Below are 14,925 nucleotides of genomic sequence, written 5' to 3' on the forward strand. Positions count from 1 at the left end.
TGAGAACTTCGTCACAATGAACGTTATGCGAACGCGAATGTTATGCGGGAGACCAAACCTGAGAATGCTGGAGACCAAAGCTGAAATTGGGAAAACTAAATAGCCTATTTTACTCCTGGAGATCTCAGGATTACCCACCCAAATTATCTTAGCGATCGGTTCAGAAGTTTTTACGGTACCTTCGAACAGACAGACAGACATTTGGTGAATTATAGTAAGATGTTGGCAGTGTGTGTTGGGGCTGAGTAGAGGAAGGTTACTTTCGAAAATGGGCACGCTGCGATTTTCAATATGGCCGCCACGGTAGCCATCTTGAAATTGGTTTCCGTCAATTTCGAGCAGAACGGCTTGTCCAATTAAATCCATGTTTGCAGTGTGTGTTGGGGTTGAGTAGAGGAAAGTGCGTTTCGAAAATGGGCACGCTGCGATTTTCAATATGGCCCCCACGGCTTCCTTTCACCATGCATGGGCTGAGGGGTTACGCCTGCTTTGTGGTGCTATTTATTTATATTGCAGGTAAATAAAATACCCTCATGGCTTATTATACCAAGAAATCGAAGGTGTAACTTGTGTTGCACTCCATTTTTCCAGAAAAGGCCATCGGGAGGCATGCCAGTTATTCCATGAAAAACACCCTGAGAAGCCAAAGCCAAGTCATCGAATCGTCAGTATAGTGTTACAAGCGACTGGAAGAATTGCTAATAAACCTCGTGCTTGTCATCCAACTTCTCTACATATGGCACTAATTCTGAAAATATTCTTGCAGTGGTTGCTGGAAGCCCAAATAAATCGTTGAGAAAAAATTAGTCAAGAAGCGAATTAGTCAAGAAGTTAAAGGCAAACAAGTATGACCCGTTTAAGTTAACTTTGTCCAAGCTCTTCATAGAGATGATGCCGACCGACGTAGGGAATTTTGTGGGTGGGTAATTCATAGACTTGATTTGGAACCAACATTATTATCTGAGATCATCGTCAGCGATGAAACCTCGTTCCATTCGACCGGAAGAGTAAACCATCATAATTGCCAACATTGGAGCGATGAGAATCCTAATTGGACTGATGAAGCTCATGTTCAATATGATCCTAGAATTGTGGTGTCGTGTGCTATTCATGGCGAAGTTCTGCTATGGCCCTACATTTACAAAGATAAGGCTTCCGGTGCTAGCTACCTCACTATGTTACAAGAGGTTTTGGTTCACTTTTTGGATTGTATGCCTTTAGCGTGATTTAGAAAGGTGTCGTTTAAACAGGATGGGGGCACCGCCACATTGTGCCACTACTGTCTGAAACGGCTTGGATGAAACAATACCTTTGAGGTGGATAGGACATCGTGGCCTGTAGATGAGGTGGATAGGACACTATCGTCGGTAGAATGCCCCCCACATAGTCCAGATCTAATGCCACTAGACTTTTTCCTTTGGGGAGACCTGAAATCCGTGGTTTGTATCGCGAGGCCAAGCAGTATAAGTAGAGCTGAAGGAAAACATTCAGAAAGGAATGTGCTGACATCATTCTTTCCTTCTTAAGCAACATTCAGAGAAACATACATGCAATAATTGTCGTGTATGCAAGTTAATGGGAATCGACTTGAACATTTCATAAATTAAAAGTAAAATGTGTATTTTTTCTTAAAGGCCCAGACTTCTGCGACACCCTGTATATGCTCAGGCTCAAAAGCCTTGAGCACGCCCAGGATCGCAAGTCAAATCCGTGGTATGAGGTGTGCTGCTAGGCTTAAGACAAATGTCTTCATCCAATAGCGATTTCAGACCTCAAGTGTGCATCTTATTACAACAACATTGTTAATCTTTTGAAACCTCTCTCTTCTCTTCTGTCCCCTACTCGGTGCTTTAAAAAGGTGCCAAAGAATAATTAGGATAATTGTAGGCAAAAAGATGGCGTCTTTCCCTTCGTTTGACTAATAATGTGTCCATACACTCCTCAACTGATCAATAATAAACATTCCTTTCACGCCGTGAGACCCATAGGAGGTGCCGTGGCAGTTTCATTGGCTAAGGAATACAATCCTGGATGGGTCACCACTCCGGATACTCGATTGGCTTATTTCCTAAGGAAGCTGGTACTCATTTTGCCGAGCTCGGAATGATAACAGGCCGAGTCAACCCACCTGGTGTTATTTCAACGGCATGACAGGGGCTCGAACAGATCTCTCAGCTCGAACTGAGATGAAGCCAACACCAGGCATCATCAACTGATTGGCAGGCCTACTTCACATTGAATGCCCTAATGCTTTGGGTAAGGATCATGATAAAATGCGAGTGATTTCCCTTAGACAGTCTAAACGGAGATTTCTAAATTACATGGTTTGAGTGGTGCATGGAAACAAGGTAAAAGGTATTTATATGGAACTATAGTGGAGTAAGAATCCACAACCAATCAAGTCGGGACTTCATTTTTTGATCTTATGATCCTATAAATGACATTTTCCATCTAGATATAGGACAGGGCTTCCGTTAGGCACCTGCCGATCCTCCGCAGGACCCCCCTCCCCACAAAGCTTGCAGTTTTTTCAAAGCATAATGAAAGTCCAGTTATGCAATATGTATATATATATATTGTCGCGTCCGTAGATAGTTAACACCAGCCTTGGAGGGATGAGCCGAACCAGCCTTAACTTCTGAGGCGACCTCCCAATAATGGCGGTTATTGCACGCGTGAGATGGAAGAGACACAAAGCATTTAACTAAACGAAAACATGGGTTTAATCCGAAATCCAAACCAAGAACGAAACAACAACAATGCAACAATAATGGTTTCTAAGAAAATAAGGCTCGGACAAAAATAACAAAAATAAATGCTGGGGTAACAATTCTACTTTGAGGGACCTCGACACACACACAAACCACGCACACGGGGAAAAGTAACAAAATAAAAAGCTCCATCTCCGGCACTTAGCTGTCCCCAAAAGAAGGTTGGTGTGGTCGGCAGTGGTGGTATCAGGAGACACCAGGTCAGGAAGCTTGGAAAAAATGGCGGCAATGCCATGCGTCGATGGCACCGCGTGCACCTGGGAATGAGGCGAGACGCGAGCACATAGACGATCCTCGTTTTCTTCACCGTTTAGGGAAAGACAGCCCACCAAAGAGCCCCAGCAGTTGAAGCTCCTTCACAATTGCCGCACCAAACGCTCTCCTCAGGAACACCAGAATCGTCAAGCTTCTTGTTCGGCAAGGACCAACCGCTTCACTCCCTTCGAAGAACCAATCGTGAAGCTTCTTGCTGCCGCTAGCGCTCTCGCTCCCCGAACCAATCGCGGAGCTGCTTCTTTGAGCTCGCCTCGCGCTCCGCCCACGTCATCCAGACGCGTCACTCGGGGGGGTGTGGCGTACCAGGCCTGTTCCCCCTACCTAACGTACCACTATCGCTAATACACGTTTTGCCTCCCAGGGCGGGTCTTTTGCCATAAGTGTTTCGGGAGCATGAATCACTTGGCCAGCTGCCGTTTTGCTTTACTGGTGGTACTGGAAAAAATGTTAGGAATGGCCACAGAGGGTTTCATGCACAGGGGGAAATTAGCCTTAAGCCCTATTACTAATTAACAGGTCATTATCCCTTGTATGATTAACATTTAAACACAACCTTAAGGTACATTTTCCCTACTTAGTACATCGAGATGCTCCTACACGTCACACGGTCCATGCTATTTCCTATTCAATCCTACCTTCCCTATGGTATTCTCTTACCTACCCTCCATAAACGTAACAATATTTCCAATAACATGGCCGACTCCAGCATAAGCCCCTGAGTACTTCCGCTAACTGGGAGAAGTGCTGTAAATTCAAGGTTGAAGTTGAAAAAAAAATGTTCATTTTGTTTTTCCACAGAACCTTCCTCCAGCTAGTGGAATCTCAAATTTACTTTAACTGCAAGTTCACTGTGATGGAAATATTTGCTCGAATTTACAGCATTCCTCCAGCCAGCAGAAGTAGTTAAAGAGGATGTCAATTGTATGTGCAATTCATTTATGCAATAAATCTATTCTTCACCTGAAGATTTGTATTACCCAACAGAAATTATATATAATGTTCACCTGTCACATCTGTGATACCTAGCGGCCACCCACATACCTAACGGAGGCACTCGTATGGCGTATAGAGTTGAAGGGAGACATCTGAGGTCAAGTACGATTAGGTTTAATCACAATTTCCCCATTAAACTTTAATTTAGATGACATGCTTGTATTACAGTGGTCTCAACACAACGAACGGTTTTGTAGTTGCAAACATGGCCGTATACATTTTTCCTTTTTCCTAAAACTGTGTGGATTGTGCAGGACCATTTGAAGTAAATAAATCCTACAGCTTCACCACATCATACTGTAACTGCAATTTGTTTCTTCACAAAAGAGACAAAGAGCCAGCTGGAATAAGCAGGGTGTTGTGGTCCTCAGTTCTGTGCAGGCTGTAGTGTTTGTGATGGACTCAAGTGACCAACTTCGTCTCCCAGTGGCCCGTCATGAACTGGAGTCTCTGCTCCAACACCCAGGTAAGCACCACAGTGGATTCACACCGCTACCTTCTGTTTTGGTTAATCCTTTGGGATGCTTGGGCCTTGTTGCAGGCAGTGTTCAAGCCAATTAACCCTCTAAAAGACACAAGAACAAACATTTGTTACACATATAATTAAAAAATTATTATTTCGATAATTTATCCCCCGGTCTGATAATCTCTGTTTGTCTTTAGTAAATGATTGCTTTCTTGACTGTGTGTGCAGGGATATATACACGCCGTGTTCCTCTCCTAGTATTTGCAAACAAGTCAGACAAAGCAGAAAGCTTGAGCCCCATGTCCTGCACTCAAATGCTGGGACTGTCTTCTCTCTCCGACAGTCCTTGGCACATATGGTAAACCGAGGTTGAAAATGGAGATCTTTTAAGGTTTGGCCATGTAATGGGAGAAGACATTTGTTCCATGAATAAAAATGTATGCGTGCGTTTTTCTGTATACAGCCTGCACATGCCTTACCCGATAAGCGTAGGTCCTACACCAACAACTGGTGGCCTGGAGTAACAATTTAAACTGCAAACACAGTCCATTTTGCTGATGCTAATTTCTACAGCAAATCAAAGTTACAATATCCATCAAGAGAATATTAACATTGCACTGTGTAACTTCCAAATCATCTTAAAAAAAAAAAAATTCACCTGAATTGCCCCAAAAATAGATCACTGTTGTTGCTTATATTATCATGCAGGCCTTCCAAATCATAATGCTCAATGATGAATGATGAATCATCATGGACGAATGATGAATGAATGATCATCCTCATCCTCAATGATGGGAAGCGCTGCTGCAATGACTGACATCACAATCGTTGAACTCACTTGAACAACTCTTGTTCGACCGAGATGCCGTGTTCTACTTGTGATGTCACAACATGGCCATCGCAAGAGGCCAGATTTTGGCATTTCCCTTTGGGAAATCGCTGTCATGTTACTTCGGAAAAAATGACTGTCATCAAAACCTGGCAGCAAACGAAAAATTCAATTTCAGAAACACTTTCATAAATAGTATCCAATGCGAGACCAGAAAACCCTTCGGGGAGGGTGCGGAGGCTATGTGAGCCCTATGGTAATTATTTCTTTATTACCTCCACCGCCAAAGATGGATGGAGGTTATGTTTTCACCCCTGTCTGTTTGTCTGTCTCTCGGTATTTGAGTACAAAATATCTCAAAGTTGTGGACAGATTGGGACGAAATTTGGCAGAGAGGTCGTGTATGTGACAAGGACAAAATTATTATATTTTGGTGAAGATCTGATTATAGATTTGGATACGAGAATTGTTTACTTTCTAAGTGATTCTTCACCATCGGGAGATTGGGCGAAAAGTGATATATGACATGATGTTTAAAAAAGGTTGTGGACGAGTTATGACTAAACTGGGTGGATGAGTTGGTTAGGTGACAAGAACAAGCCGATGATATTTTGGTTCAGGTCCAAATCCAGATACGGACTATCATTGGGATACAAAACATAAACTGTTCAGCCTTGCGGAGGTATGCGAGTGCCGCTCTAGTTAACTAAGGATTCCTTGACAAAGTATACTCCAAACACACAGAGGAAAAAATCATTGGAATATCATGAAATGTCTTTGTTCATGGCCAGTTATACTGACATGAATATGGTAACATGTGATATCCTTCTATTGTTTACAGTGCAAGCAATGGACTCACAGGAGATGGGCTGGAGGCTGGTTTTATGTGGTTGCATGGTGAGTACAAACCAGTTGGCCATACATTTGGTCACTTTTTGAAAGAGAAAGTTCATCGTGTGATTCAGCTACGAAGGTCAGTAGCTGTAACATTTACTTTAAATCTGCCCTTTAGATCAGCTTTGTGCCACGGAGTCATGAAGTTGTATCCCGGTTGGCTGGACGAAGAAACTACATTATTTTTATTTCATCAGTAATGCAGATAACGCTTGTATGTAACTGAGGATTTTCAGTTACAAATACAGCGCTTCGCTCCGGTCAAAATGCCGAGCTTCACGACGACACAATAAGCTCTTGTATACACGTTGGACTCTGATGCATTTCAAGGTAATTAAAGCTACAATGACCATATCACATTGCAACACCACATCATTGTGATATTTATTATACAATTCACTACTGTCCAGTAACATCCATCGGATACATAAATAATTGGCAAATCACAGCAACACGAAACAATAATTTTCAAATCAGGTTTCCTGAACATAACTCAATAACATAACTCCATACCGTTCCTCAATTCTACGTTTGCCTCAAAAACCTTGTGTTCTTAAGCGCTCTATCTTTCAGTACCCACTCATCCTAGTCATTCCCAACTTTTCCTGGATTCTGTGCCTTTTGCACCTAAGAAGGTGGAAACGTTTCTGGCAACCCTTGACTCTGACTGCAACTGGACGAGACTGCATCAGCTCACAGGTCCTAAAGATCTGCTCTGCTGCTCTTGCACTTCTTCTCTCTGCCCTTTTCATCCTGTCATTTACCATAGGTTGTCTTCCATCTGCTTGGAAATCAGCCAACATCACAGAATTACGTAATAAATAGTCACAAGTGGGCCGACGGTCATCTCTTGAGGTTGTAGTTCAGACCTCTGCTTATTTCGAGGGATCCCCATGGGAGCCACCCGATACAAAATCAAAAACAATCTAAGACCGGGTGATCCTGTAGAGTGTCGACCAGAGTAGAAGGGCTTTATCAGGTTTCAGAGCATTCCGTTGGTAAATAAGGGACGAGTAGGGATCCGAAGTTTGTGGGGTAACCCCCCTGGGAGTCACGATGATCCAAAATCTTTAAAATCGAATCCCGAGCGATTGTGCGAGCTACTGTCTTGTATTCATGTGTGAAGTTTCAGAATAATCAGCCACGTGATAAGGGAGGAGTAGCAAAAAATAGCAAAAAGTTGACGGACGACCACATGGACTGACAGGCATCTGGGCATCACGACCCAATTTATAATTTAATCTCTTCAAGAATCGAGAGGAGATGACCTAAACAGGTGCCAAAACGGATCCACCTAACTACAGACCAATTAGCTTACTTCCAATCATCAGCGAGGTCTTGGAATCCATCATCGCAGTTGACATACAATAATTCCATTTCTCCAACAGCCTCATCTAAGGTCATCAGTTTGGATTCAGACCTGGACACTCTACCTTCGACATGCTGCTTCTACTCTCCCAACAATGGACAGAAGCCCTCAATATCAGACATGAGATCAGGGCCGTCTCTCTGGAGATATCTTGAGCTTTTGATACAGTCTGACATCCCGACTTGCTCTACCAACTCTCTGCCTAAGGCATCCAAGTGCAACTCCGCACATGGCTTCTTGACTTCCTCCACTCTCGTAGCCAACATGTGGCTCTCAACAGAATCCTCTCCCTGCCAAGACTGGAGTACCCCAAGGCAGTGTTCTAGGTCCTATCCCATTCCTAATTTTTTTTATCAATGATCTCACACTGACTGTCTGGAAATCATATTATGTCTTTGCTGATGACTCCACTCTCTGTCGTGACGTCCCTCATCCTTCTGACAGACAGGCAGCAGTCTCTTCCCTCTCCTCTGACCTTGACAAAATCACAAAATGGTCAAACACCTGGAACATCTCTTTCAATCCTGAGAAATCTCTCACACATACTCTCTCTCTCTCTCTCTCCGAAAGGACCGTTCTGCAAAAACCCTCGCATCTACTTTCTTAACAACCATCTTGAAGAGGTTCAGTGACCCAAACTCTTGGGTCTCAATCTCAGCCATGATCTCTCTTTGTAAGCCACATTTCAAAGTTGGCCTCCAAAGCCAGACGCTGACTGGGCATCCTCCGTCGTGCTAAGTCCTTCCTTGGCACACCTGAGCATCTATCCACCAATAAGGCTTTCATCCGCAGCTTGATGAAGTACTATTCTCCCCACTGGACTGGCTCCCCTGTCTTCCGTCTTGCTCAGCTTAAGACCGTGGAAACCAAGGCTTTCAAGATCGTTGGAATATCTTGTGATGAAACTGAGTCTATGGGCCTATCACTTCGCCATCGTCGACAGGTCGCTGGTCTCTGTGTTCCTCCGCCTCCTTTCTAGCATTGCACCCTCTGCCCTCTCCGTGTTTTGTCAACCCAACCCCCCCCCCCCCCCCCCCCCCCCCCGCGGCCCACTAACAACCCATACTGGTGAAACTGTCTAAATCCAGAACCACTGCTCACCTCCACTCACTTGTGCGGAACCGCCTTCCACACTATCTTTGATTCTTCCCTCCCGGTATTCAAGACAGCTGTTCACCACCATCTCAGGTCATCCCCCATCCAAAGCCATGATCTTTTCTGCACCCGTTAAACCATCCCCACCCCTCCCAAAATTTTGCTTATGTATCCATCTTGTCCACCCCTTGCGTTTTCCCCTAACCCTGAACATTACCTGCATCCCTTCTTTGTCAGTCTCTCTCTATCTTCTCCCTCCACCCTGCTGCTGGTGTTTCCCCTTTCTCCTGCTGTTCTCTTTGTTATGTTATGTCCTGATCTGTTCTGTGTCCTAGCTCTTTCACGAGCCTCGAGCATATACAGAAAAAAAAAAACTGAACTTGCGTCCCAATATGCCTCCTATAATTGCGGTTATGTGTTGTTTAGTTGTAATAATAATAATAATAATAATAATAATAAAAAACGTTGGTTTTTGCAAGTGATGGAAATTGGAACTGGCTTTTGTTTATGGTGTGCAATTGTCCTCTTCGTTATTAAAGTTTGCTTTTTTGTCATTGTCGTTGTCCTGAGCCGATTTTTACCTTTTTCCTATTTCCATTTGATGTACAAGATCGAGGCCCATGGGAGGGCGAGGTGACGGGCGTTATGAACAGACAGAAGGAAAACAGTTCGACACAACAAGCAAGGGAATGGATGAACAGGAAAAGAAGAATTTCACAGTTGGGAGAAGAGAGTTGAGGTGTGCGGTAAGCCTGAATTTTGGGAGTTTAATCAGGAGGGGGTTACTAGAAGAATGCGTGTATCATGGAGATGCAGAGAAGGGTGACAGAGTAGAGGGAGCTAAACCAACGGAGTTGTGGTAAAAAAAAAAAGAAAGAGGCCACCGATCTCTCTGCAATATGAGAGTAATAGACCTTGTGTTTCAATCTCAGCCTGGGATATTCTAATAATATGATGAGCTTCAGCTTCCGCAGAATCCAGGAGACAAATATGATGATGCACACCAGCTCATAGGGTGAGGATGTGATTAGCCTCTCAGATTAGACTCTTGAGATTGAGATTAGACTCGAGACTCTTGAGACCTCTTGAGATGAGACTCTCAGAGCAATTTCGTCAGTATCAGAGTTTCCTCTTTTATAGCTAACAAGTCTCTAACCCAATGTTTTGCTCTTTGCATCATCAAACCTATCATTCTACACAACATTTTCAGTAGGGGCTAGTATGTGCACACGTCTATGAGATGTCCAGCCTGGGGTCAAATCTCGTCCCTGCTATAAAGTCTCATCCTGGTGTTTCACAGACATGGCAAAGCATCAATGCGTGTGCCGCCCCTGATATGGACGTTAAACCAGGTGTACGGTCTTCCAGCATTAGTCGGTGGACGTTAAAAATCCCAAGGTGTCCTTCGTAAGGAGTAGGCGAGCTGTCACTGGCACCATGAACGTTTTCCACACTCATTCACACTGGTATTCATACTCACCGGTACCATTTTCACACTCATCCGTACCGTTTTCGCACTTCTTCATTCGTATGCAGCACAAGTCTGCGGAGCAGCATGATTGGCTGGGAGGATGGCCGCACGGCCCTCTGCTGGTTACGGCAAGAATTTGTAATTTGTCCAGGAAGCCGGCGACAGCTCACCTACTCTTCGTGAAGGACACCTTGGGATCTTTAACGTCCACAAACGAATTCTGTCAGACGGGACTCCCGTTTAACGTATATCCGAGGGACGGCACACACATTGTCCGGATTCAAATCTACGCTCGGCAGTAGGGTGGTGCTTAAACGGGGTAAAAATTTTAAAATGTTAATTTGAATGTTCTCATGGCCTACCTGTGATCCATTTTGGATAGAAACACTGCAGTCAAAATTTCATACAAGTCTGTTGATATTTAGAGGTAGTCCACGCAGCTTCAAGAATCAAGATTTTATATATTTTTTATTTTTTATATATTTTATATTTCTAGTCGATAGATGTGATAATTATTCATAAGCATGTTTTATCAAACGGTGTTTATTTATTTCTGTGATACATACTGTATTATCTGTGATATGTGTTTTTAGTGTTACGTGACCTCAATCACATGGCCGATAGGGGGAAATGTTCAAGGATGCTGGACTACCTCTACATATTTATGAATGTAGCTGGAATTTGGCCTGGTTTGTTTTTAGGGCAAATGGACCAGTTGTAGACGGTGAGAGCTTAACATTTCAAACTTTCAAAAATAAGGGCCACCCTACTCGGCAGCTTAGTGAGCGGTAAATTGGGGGTAAATTGCTGTTGTTTCCTGACAAGCTGTTAGAGCTGCTGTGCGTATTAGTCAAATTTGTACGGATGATGTATCCGTTAATTTTGTCTTACAATCAAGGATTTAAAATCGTTTGTTGCTTTTCCAATACAACAACTTCAAACTTTACAATACCGTTTAGATTTTCCTGTCCATTTCATTCACTTGGAAGGAAAACCTACAGAGGTACAAAAAAACCCAATAAGACGATGATGTCATTGAACTGCTGCACAACCTCAAAAGGTATGAGCTTGCAACTTGCTCGGATAATTACATTTCGTTGTTACCTGCGCCACCAAAGGTGGATGTAGGTTATGTTTTCACCCCTGTCTGTTTGTTTGTTTGTCTGTTTGTGAACAAGATATCTCAAAAAGTTGTGGATGGATTCGGACGGCGTTTTGCAGAGAGGTAGTGTATGTGACAAGGACGAAATGATTAGATGTTGGTGAAGATCCCGATTCGGATCCGGCTACCAGAATTTTGTAAGTGATTCTTCACCATTGGGAGATCGGGCTCAAAACGATACGTAGCAGGATATCTCAAAAGGTTGTGGACGGATTAGGACGAAACTTGGTGGACAGGTTGGGTGTCTGACAAGGACGAATCGATTCGATTTTGGTGAAGATCTGAATATGGATTCCGATGTGAGAATTATTTAATTTTTTAAGTGATTCTTTACCATTGGGAGATCGGGCTAAAAACGATACATAGCAGGATATCTCAAAAAGTTATGGACGGATTAGGACGAAACTTGGTGGATCAGTTGGGTGTCTGACAAGGACGAATCGTTTCGATTTTGGTGAAGATCTGAATATGGATTCGGATATGAGAATTATTTAATTATTTAAGTGATTCTTCACCATTGAGTGATATGGCCAACCAGGCCGAGGCTCTCTACTGAGTGCCGTTCTAGTTTATTTTGTTACTTTATTTTAAAGAGGAGTGATGGTCAAAGTTTGAAGCTGAAACTGGAAGTTAATTCCTGCAGAATTGCGGTGACCCCGATCGCCTCCTCTTCCATCCGGGGATGCCCAGTCGCTGACTCACTCCTTCCTACAGCCGAGCCAGTCGCTGACTCACTCCTTCCTACAGCCGAGACGTGGGTTAGTAGTGGGGGCTCTGGGGGGAATAAACGGCTGAGGAAACGTTCCGTGGCCAAAGAGGCTGAGTGTGCAACCCATCCGGTGCAAACCCGATCTTCACGCTCTTTAGACATCTACAGACAGTCCGAGGACAACTTGTAAAAGTTTTGCTGTGCACATGCCAGCGGCGATCCTAATCTTTACAAACATTTCCTCCCGGGTGTCCAACACATCGTACAATAAGGTGAGCTTCATGGACGGAGATGACGGGCAGAAGAACGTATCAATGTTCTGTTTAGAGAATGTCACTCCCGGGAGGGTTGGGGAAAGTGCAAACGACGGGGTTCGGGAGATAATGTTAACTAGAGTTCCATCCGTCTCTGGAACGTCACCTCGCATATTCCGTGTATCCGTGGAATGGGAAATAGAGTTGTACAAATGCTCTGCAGCATTGCAAAAACGAGTGCCTTTTAATGATGATTCAAGAAACACCAAAACAATATTATGATTCAAATGTTTCAAAGCTGTTGGTTACCAGGATTTTAAAAACAAATCTCCATTATTAGTCCCCTACCGGTGTACACCGGAGGGGACTATAGGTTTGCACTCCGTCTCTCCGTCTGTCCGTCTGTCCGTCTGTCCGTCCGTCACGCAAAGAACAGCTTTCCGGACTTTTTTTCCTAAACTTAATGCGAATGATTTCAAACTTGGTACACGGTTTCCTCATGATAAGTTACAGATCAAGTTCGAACTTCACGACGTTTCGATCATTTTTGATAAAGTTATGGCACTTTGAACTTTGGTAATTTCCCCAACAGTTTTCCGGACGACAGACTGCCGGACGACAGACTGCCGGTAGGGGACATGTATTGCAGCGCAATACTCAGAATGCTTGTTAGTCCCCTACCGGTGTACACCAGAGGGGACTATAGGTTTGCACTCCGTCTCTCCGTCCGTCAGTCTGTCCGTCCGTCACGCAAAGAACAGTTTTCTGGACTTTTTTTCTAAACGCTTAATGCTAATGATTTCAAACTTGGCAGATGGTTTCCTCATGATAAGTTACAGATCAAGTTCGAACTTCACGACGTTTCGATGGTTTTTGACAAAGTTATGGCACTTTGAACTTTGGGAATTCTGATAATTCTGGTGATCCTTAACTCAGTGCCATTTTAAGTTTTAATTTCCTTTAAAAAAGAATTTCTCTGCAATAATTGGACCGATTGAGATAAAATTTTCACCGTAGGGTGGACTCGATCTGCAGAATATTTTAATGGTAATTATGACGTCACAGGTCACGTGGTTCGGCCGCCATATTGTTTTTCGTGAAAACACGAAAACCCATTTTTCTCTGCAACGGCTGAACAGATCGAGGCCAAACTTTGCAGGCAGAATCGCATTCCCATGACGAACAAAGAAGTCAGCGAGCATGACGTCATGCATCGCATGGTTTCAGAGTTATGACGTTTTTAAACATGAACCTTTAAAACCGAGCTCCTCCCTCATTTTTGATCCAATCGAGGGGAAACTTCACAGATCTGTTCAGCATGTCAGTCTACTAAAATGTCCTTTTGGAATTTGCGATAGGTCACGTGGTTTGGCAGATATCGTTAATTAAACGAAAATATTGTTACAGACGTGGCTTGGATGTTATTTACCGAGCGGTTTTATGGTATGACCACGTCTGCACAAGTTACCCGATTGTGCCCGAACGTTGACTAGTCGCGCGATGCTGGCTCAATAAGAAAAAGAAGACACCCGGCTGGATTACAATAACACAATACGACACCAATGTTTCAATTCTCAAGACCTCCGGAGGAGATTATATTCGTACGGAAAGGTCAGATTACAGGGGCTAGAGGTATATTACAGGAAGACAGGCACTTAGACACACTCTTACATTAACCCCGGACAGACGACAGGTAAACGGGACAAGGCTGACTCACACGGGGGTTGATGGCAAGGAAAGGCAGATAGCAATGGCTCAAGGTGCACTCTTGGCTCAAAGCAGGGTACAGTACGGTCCGGTCCGGTCCAAAGATGCGGGGAGGTATCGTCGCGCTGGGGGTGGCGGTGACTTCTCTCTCCAAGCTGAGGCACATCTCACGTCACATCCGGCGCGGGGCCGCGTATATCCGGCGGGGAGTGACACGCCCTCGGCTCGTTAGCTCCGCCCCAGATGGAATCGGCACGTTGCTTCTCATTGGGTGCGTGGGGGGGTTACTGGCTCCGCCCCTGACGAGGAGCTGACAGCCAGCCCCTTCGGGGTAACGCCGTGGAGCGCATGGTCATGGCGGGTAACCGAGCCGGTGTGAGGACGCACACTCCCCGCCCCTCTGTTGTTGTAGTCGTAGTTGTAGTTGTAATTGTTGTTGTAGTTGTTGTTATTGTTGTTGTTTGGGGAAGAAGATGGGAGGAGGTATGGGAAAGGTCCTAAACTCACTACTGATGCCATATAATCACATTCTGGTGCAACGAAGAGTCATAATTAATGGAAACGAGGCCTTAACTGACATAGATTAAGAATAACTAGGAAGATGTCCGAAAGTTGTCTACGTGTGGTGCGGTGGACCTGGGCACGACATTTAATGGGGGAATAAGGGGAAGGTCGGCTCTACTGATTGTTGTTTACATGCAATGGGACTAGGGAATGGGGGATTGGGGAAAGTTGGGGAGTATTGGAGAAAATAGGGGAATATTTACAAGCGGATATGGAGGCCAAATTCCATATTCGCAACATTGCACCCTTCTCTACCCTCGGGGCGTCCCGACCCGATAAATTTTTACCTACTTTAGTGTGGCACGCAATGTAGTTCCCTCTACTATTAACTCTACCCTGAGTGCGACAGTTTTACAGATATTCAC

The 14,925-nt window shown here is 44.2% G+C and overlaps 2 protein-coding genes across 3 annotated transcripts in view; both read left to right on the top strand.

Moving 5' to 3' along the window:
* The window catches only part of ARL6 (ARF like GTPase 6), a 54,236-nt gene extending 44,989 nt beyond the window's left edge, over nt 1-9,247 (top strand). For both annotated transcript variants that reach the window (XM_068099041.2, XM_068099047.2), the window contains exons 5-8: nt 4,412-4,506; nt 4,735-4,864; nt 6,177-6,232; nt 6,348-9,247. In XM_068099041.2, the coding sequence (XP_067955142.1) occupies nt 4,412-4,506; nt 4,735-4,864; nt 6,177-6,232; nt 6,348-6,373 (307 nt within the window). In that variant the 3' untranslated portion in view covers nt 6,374-9,247. The remainder of the gene's footprint in view (nt 1-4,411; nt 4,507-4,734; nt 4,865-6,176; nt 6,233-6,347) is intronic.
* Nucleotides 9,248-12,216: 2,969 nt separating this feature from the next.
* Nucleotides 12,217-14,925, top strand: part of LOC137413598 (lysyl oxidase homolog 3-like) — a 91,864-nt gene continuing 89,155 nt past the window's right edge. The window contains exon 1 of the mRNA XM_068099030.2: nt 12,217-12,307. The gene's annotated coding sequence lies outside the window, so the exon portion shown is untranslated. The remainder of the gene's footprint in view (nt 12,308-14,925) is intronic.

The sequence above is a fragment of the Myxine glutinosa genome, chromosome 1 (genome assembly GCF_964187855.1).
Source record: "Myxine glutinosa chromosome 1, kmMyxGlut1.1, whole genome shotgun sequence".
NCBI classification, from domain to species: domain Eukaryota; kingdom Metazoa; phylum Chordata; class Myxini; order Myxiniformes; family Myxinidae; genus Myxine; species Myxine glutinosa.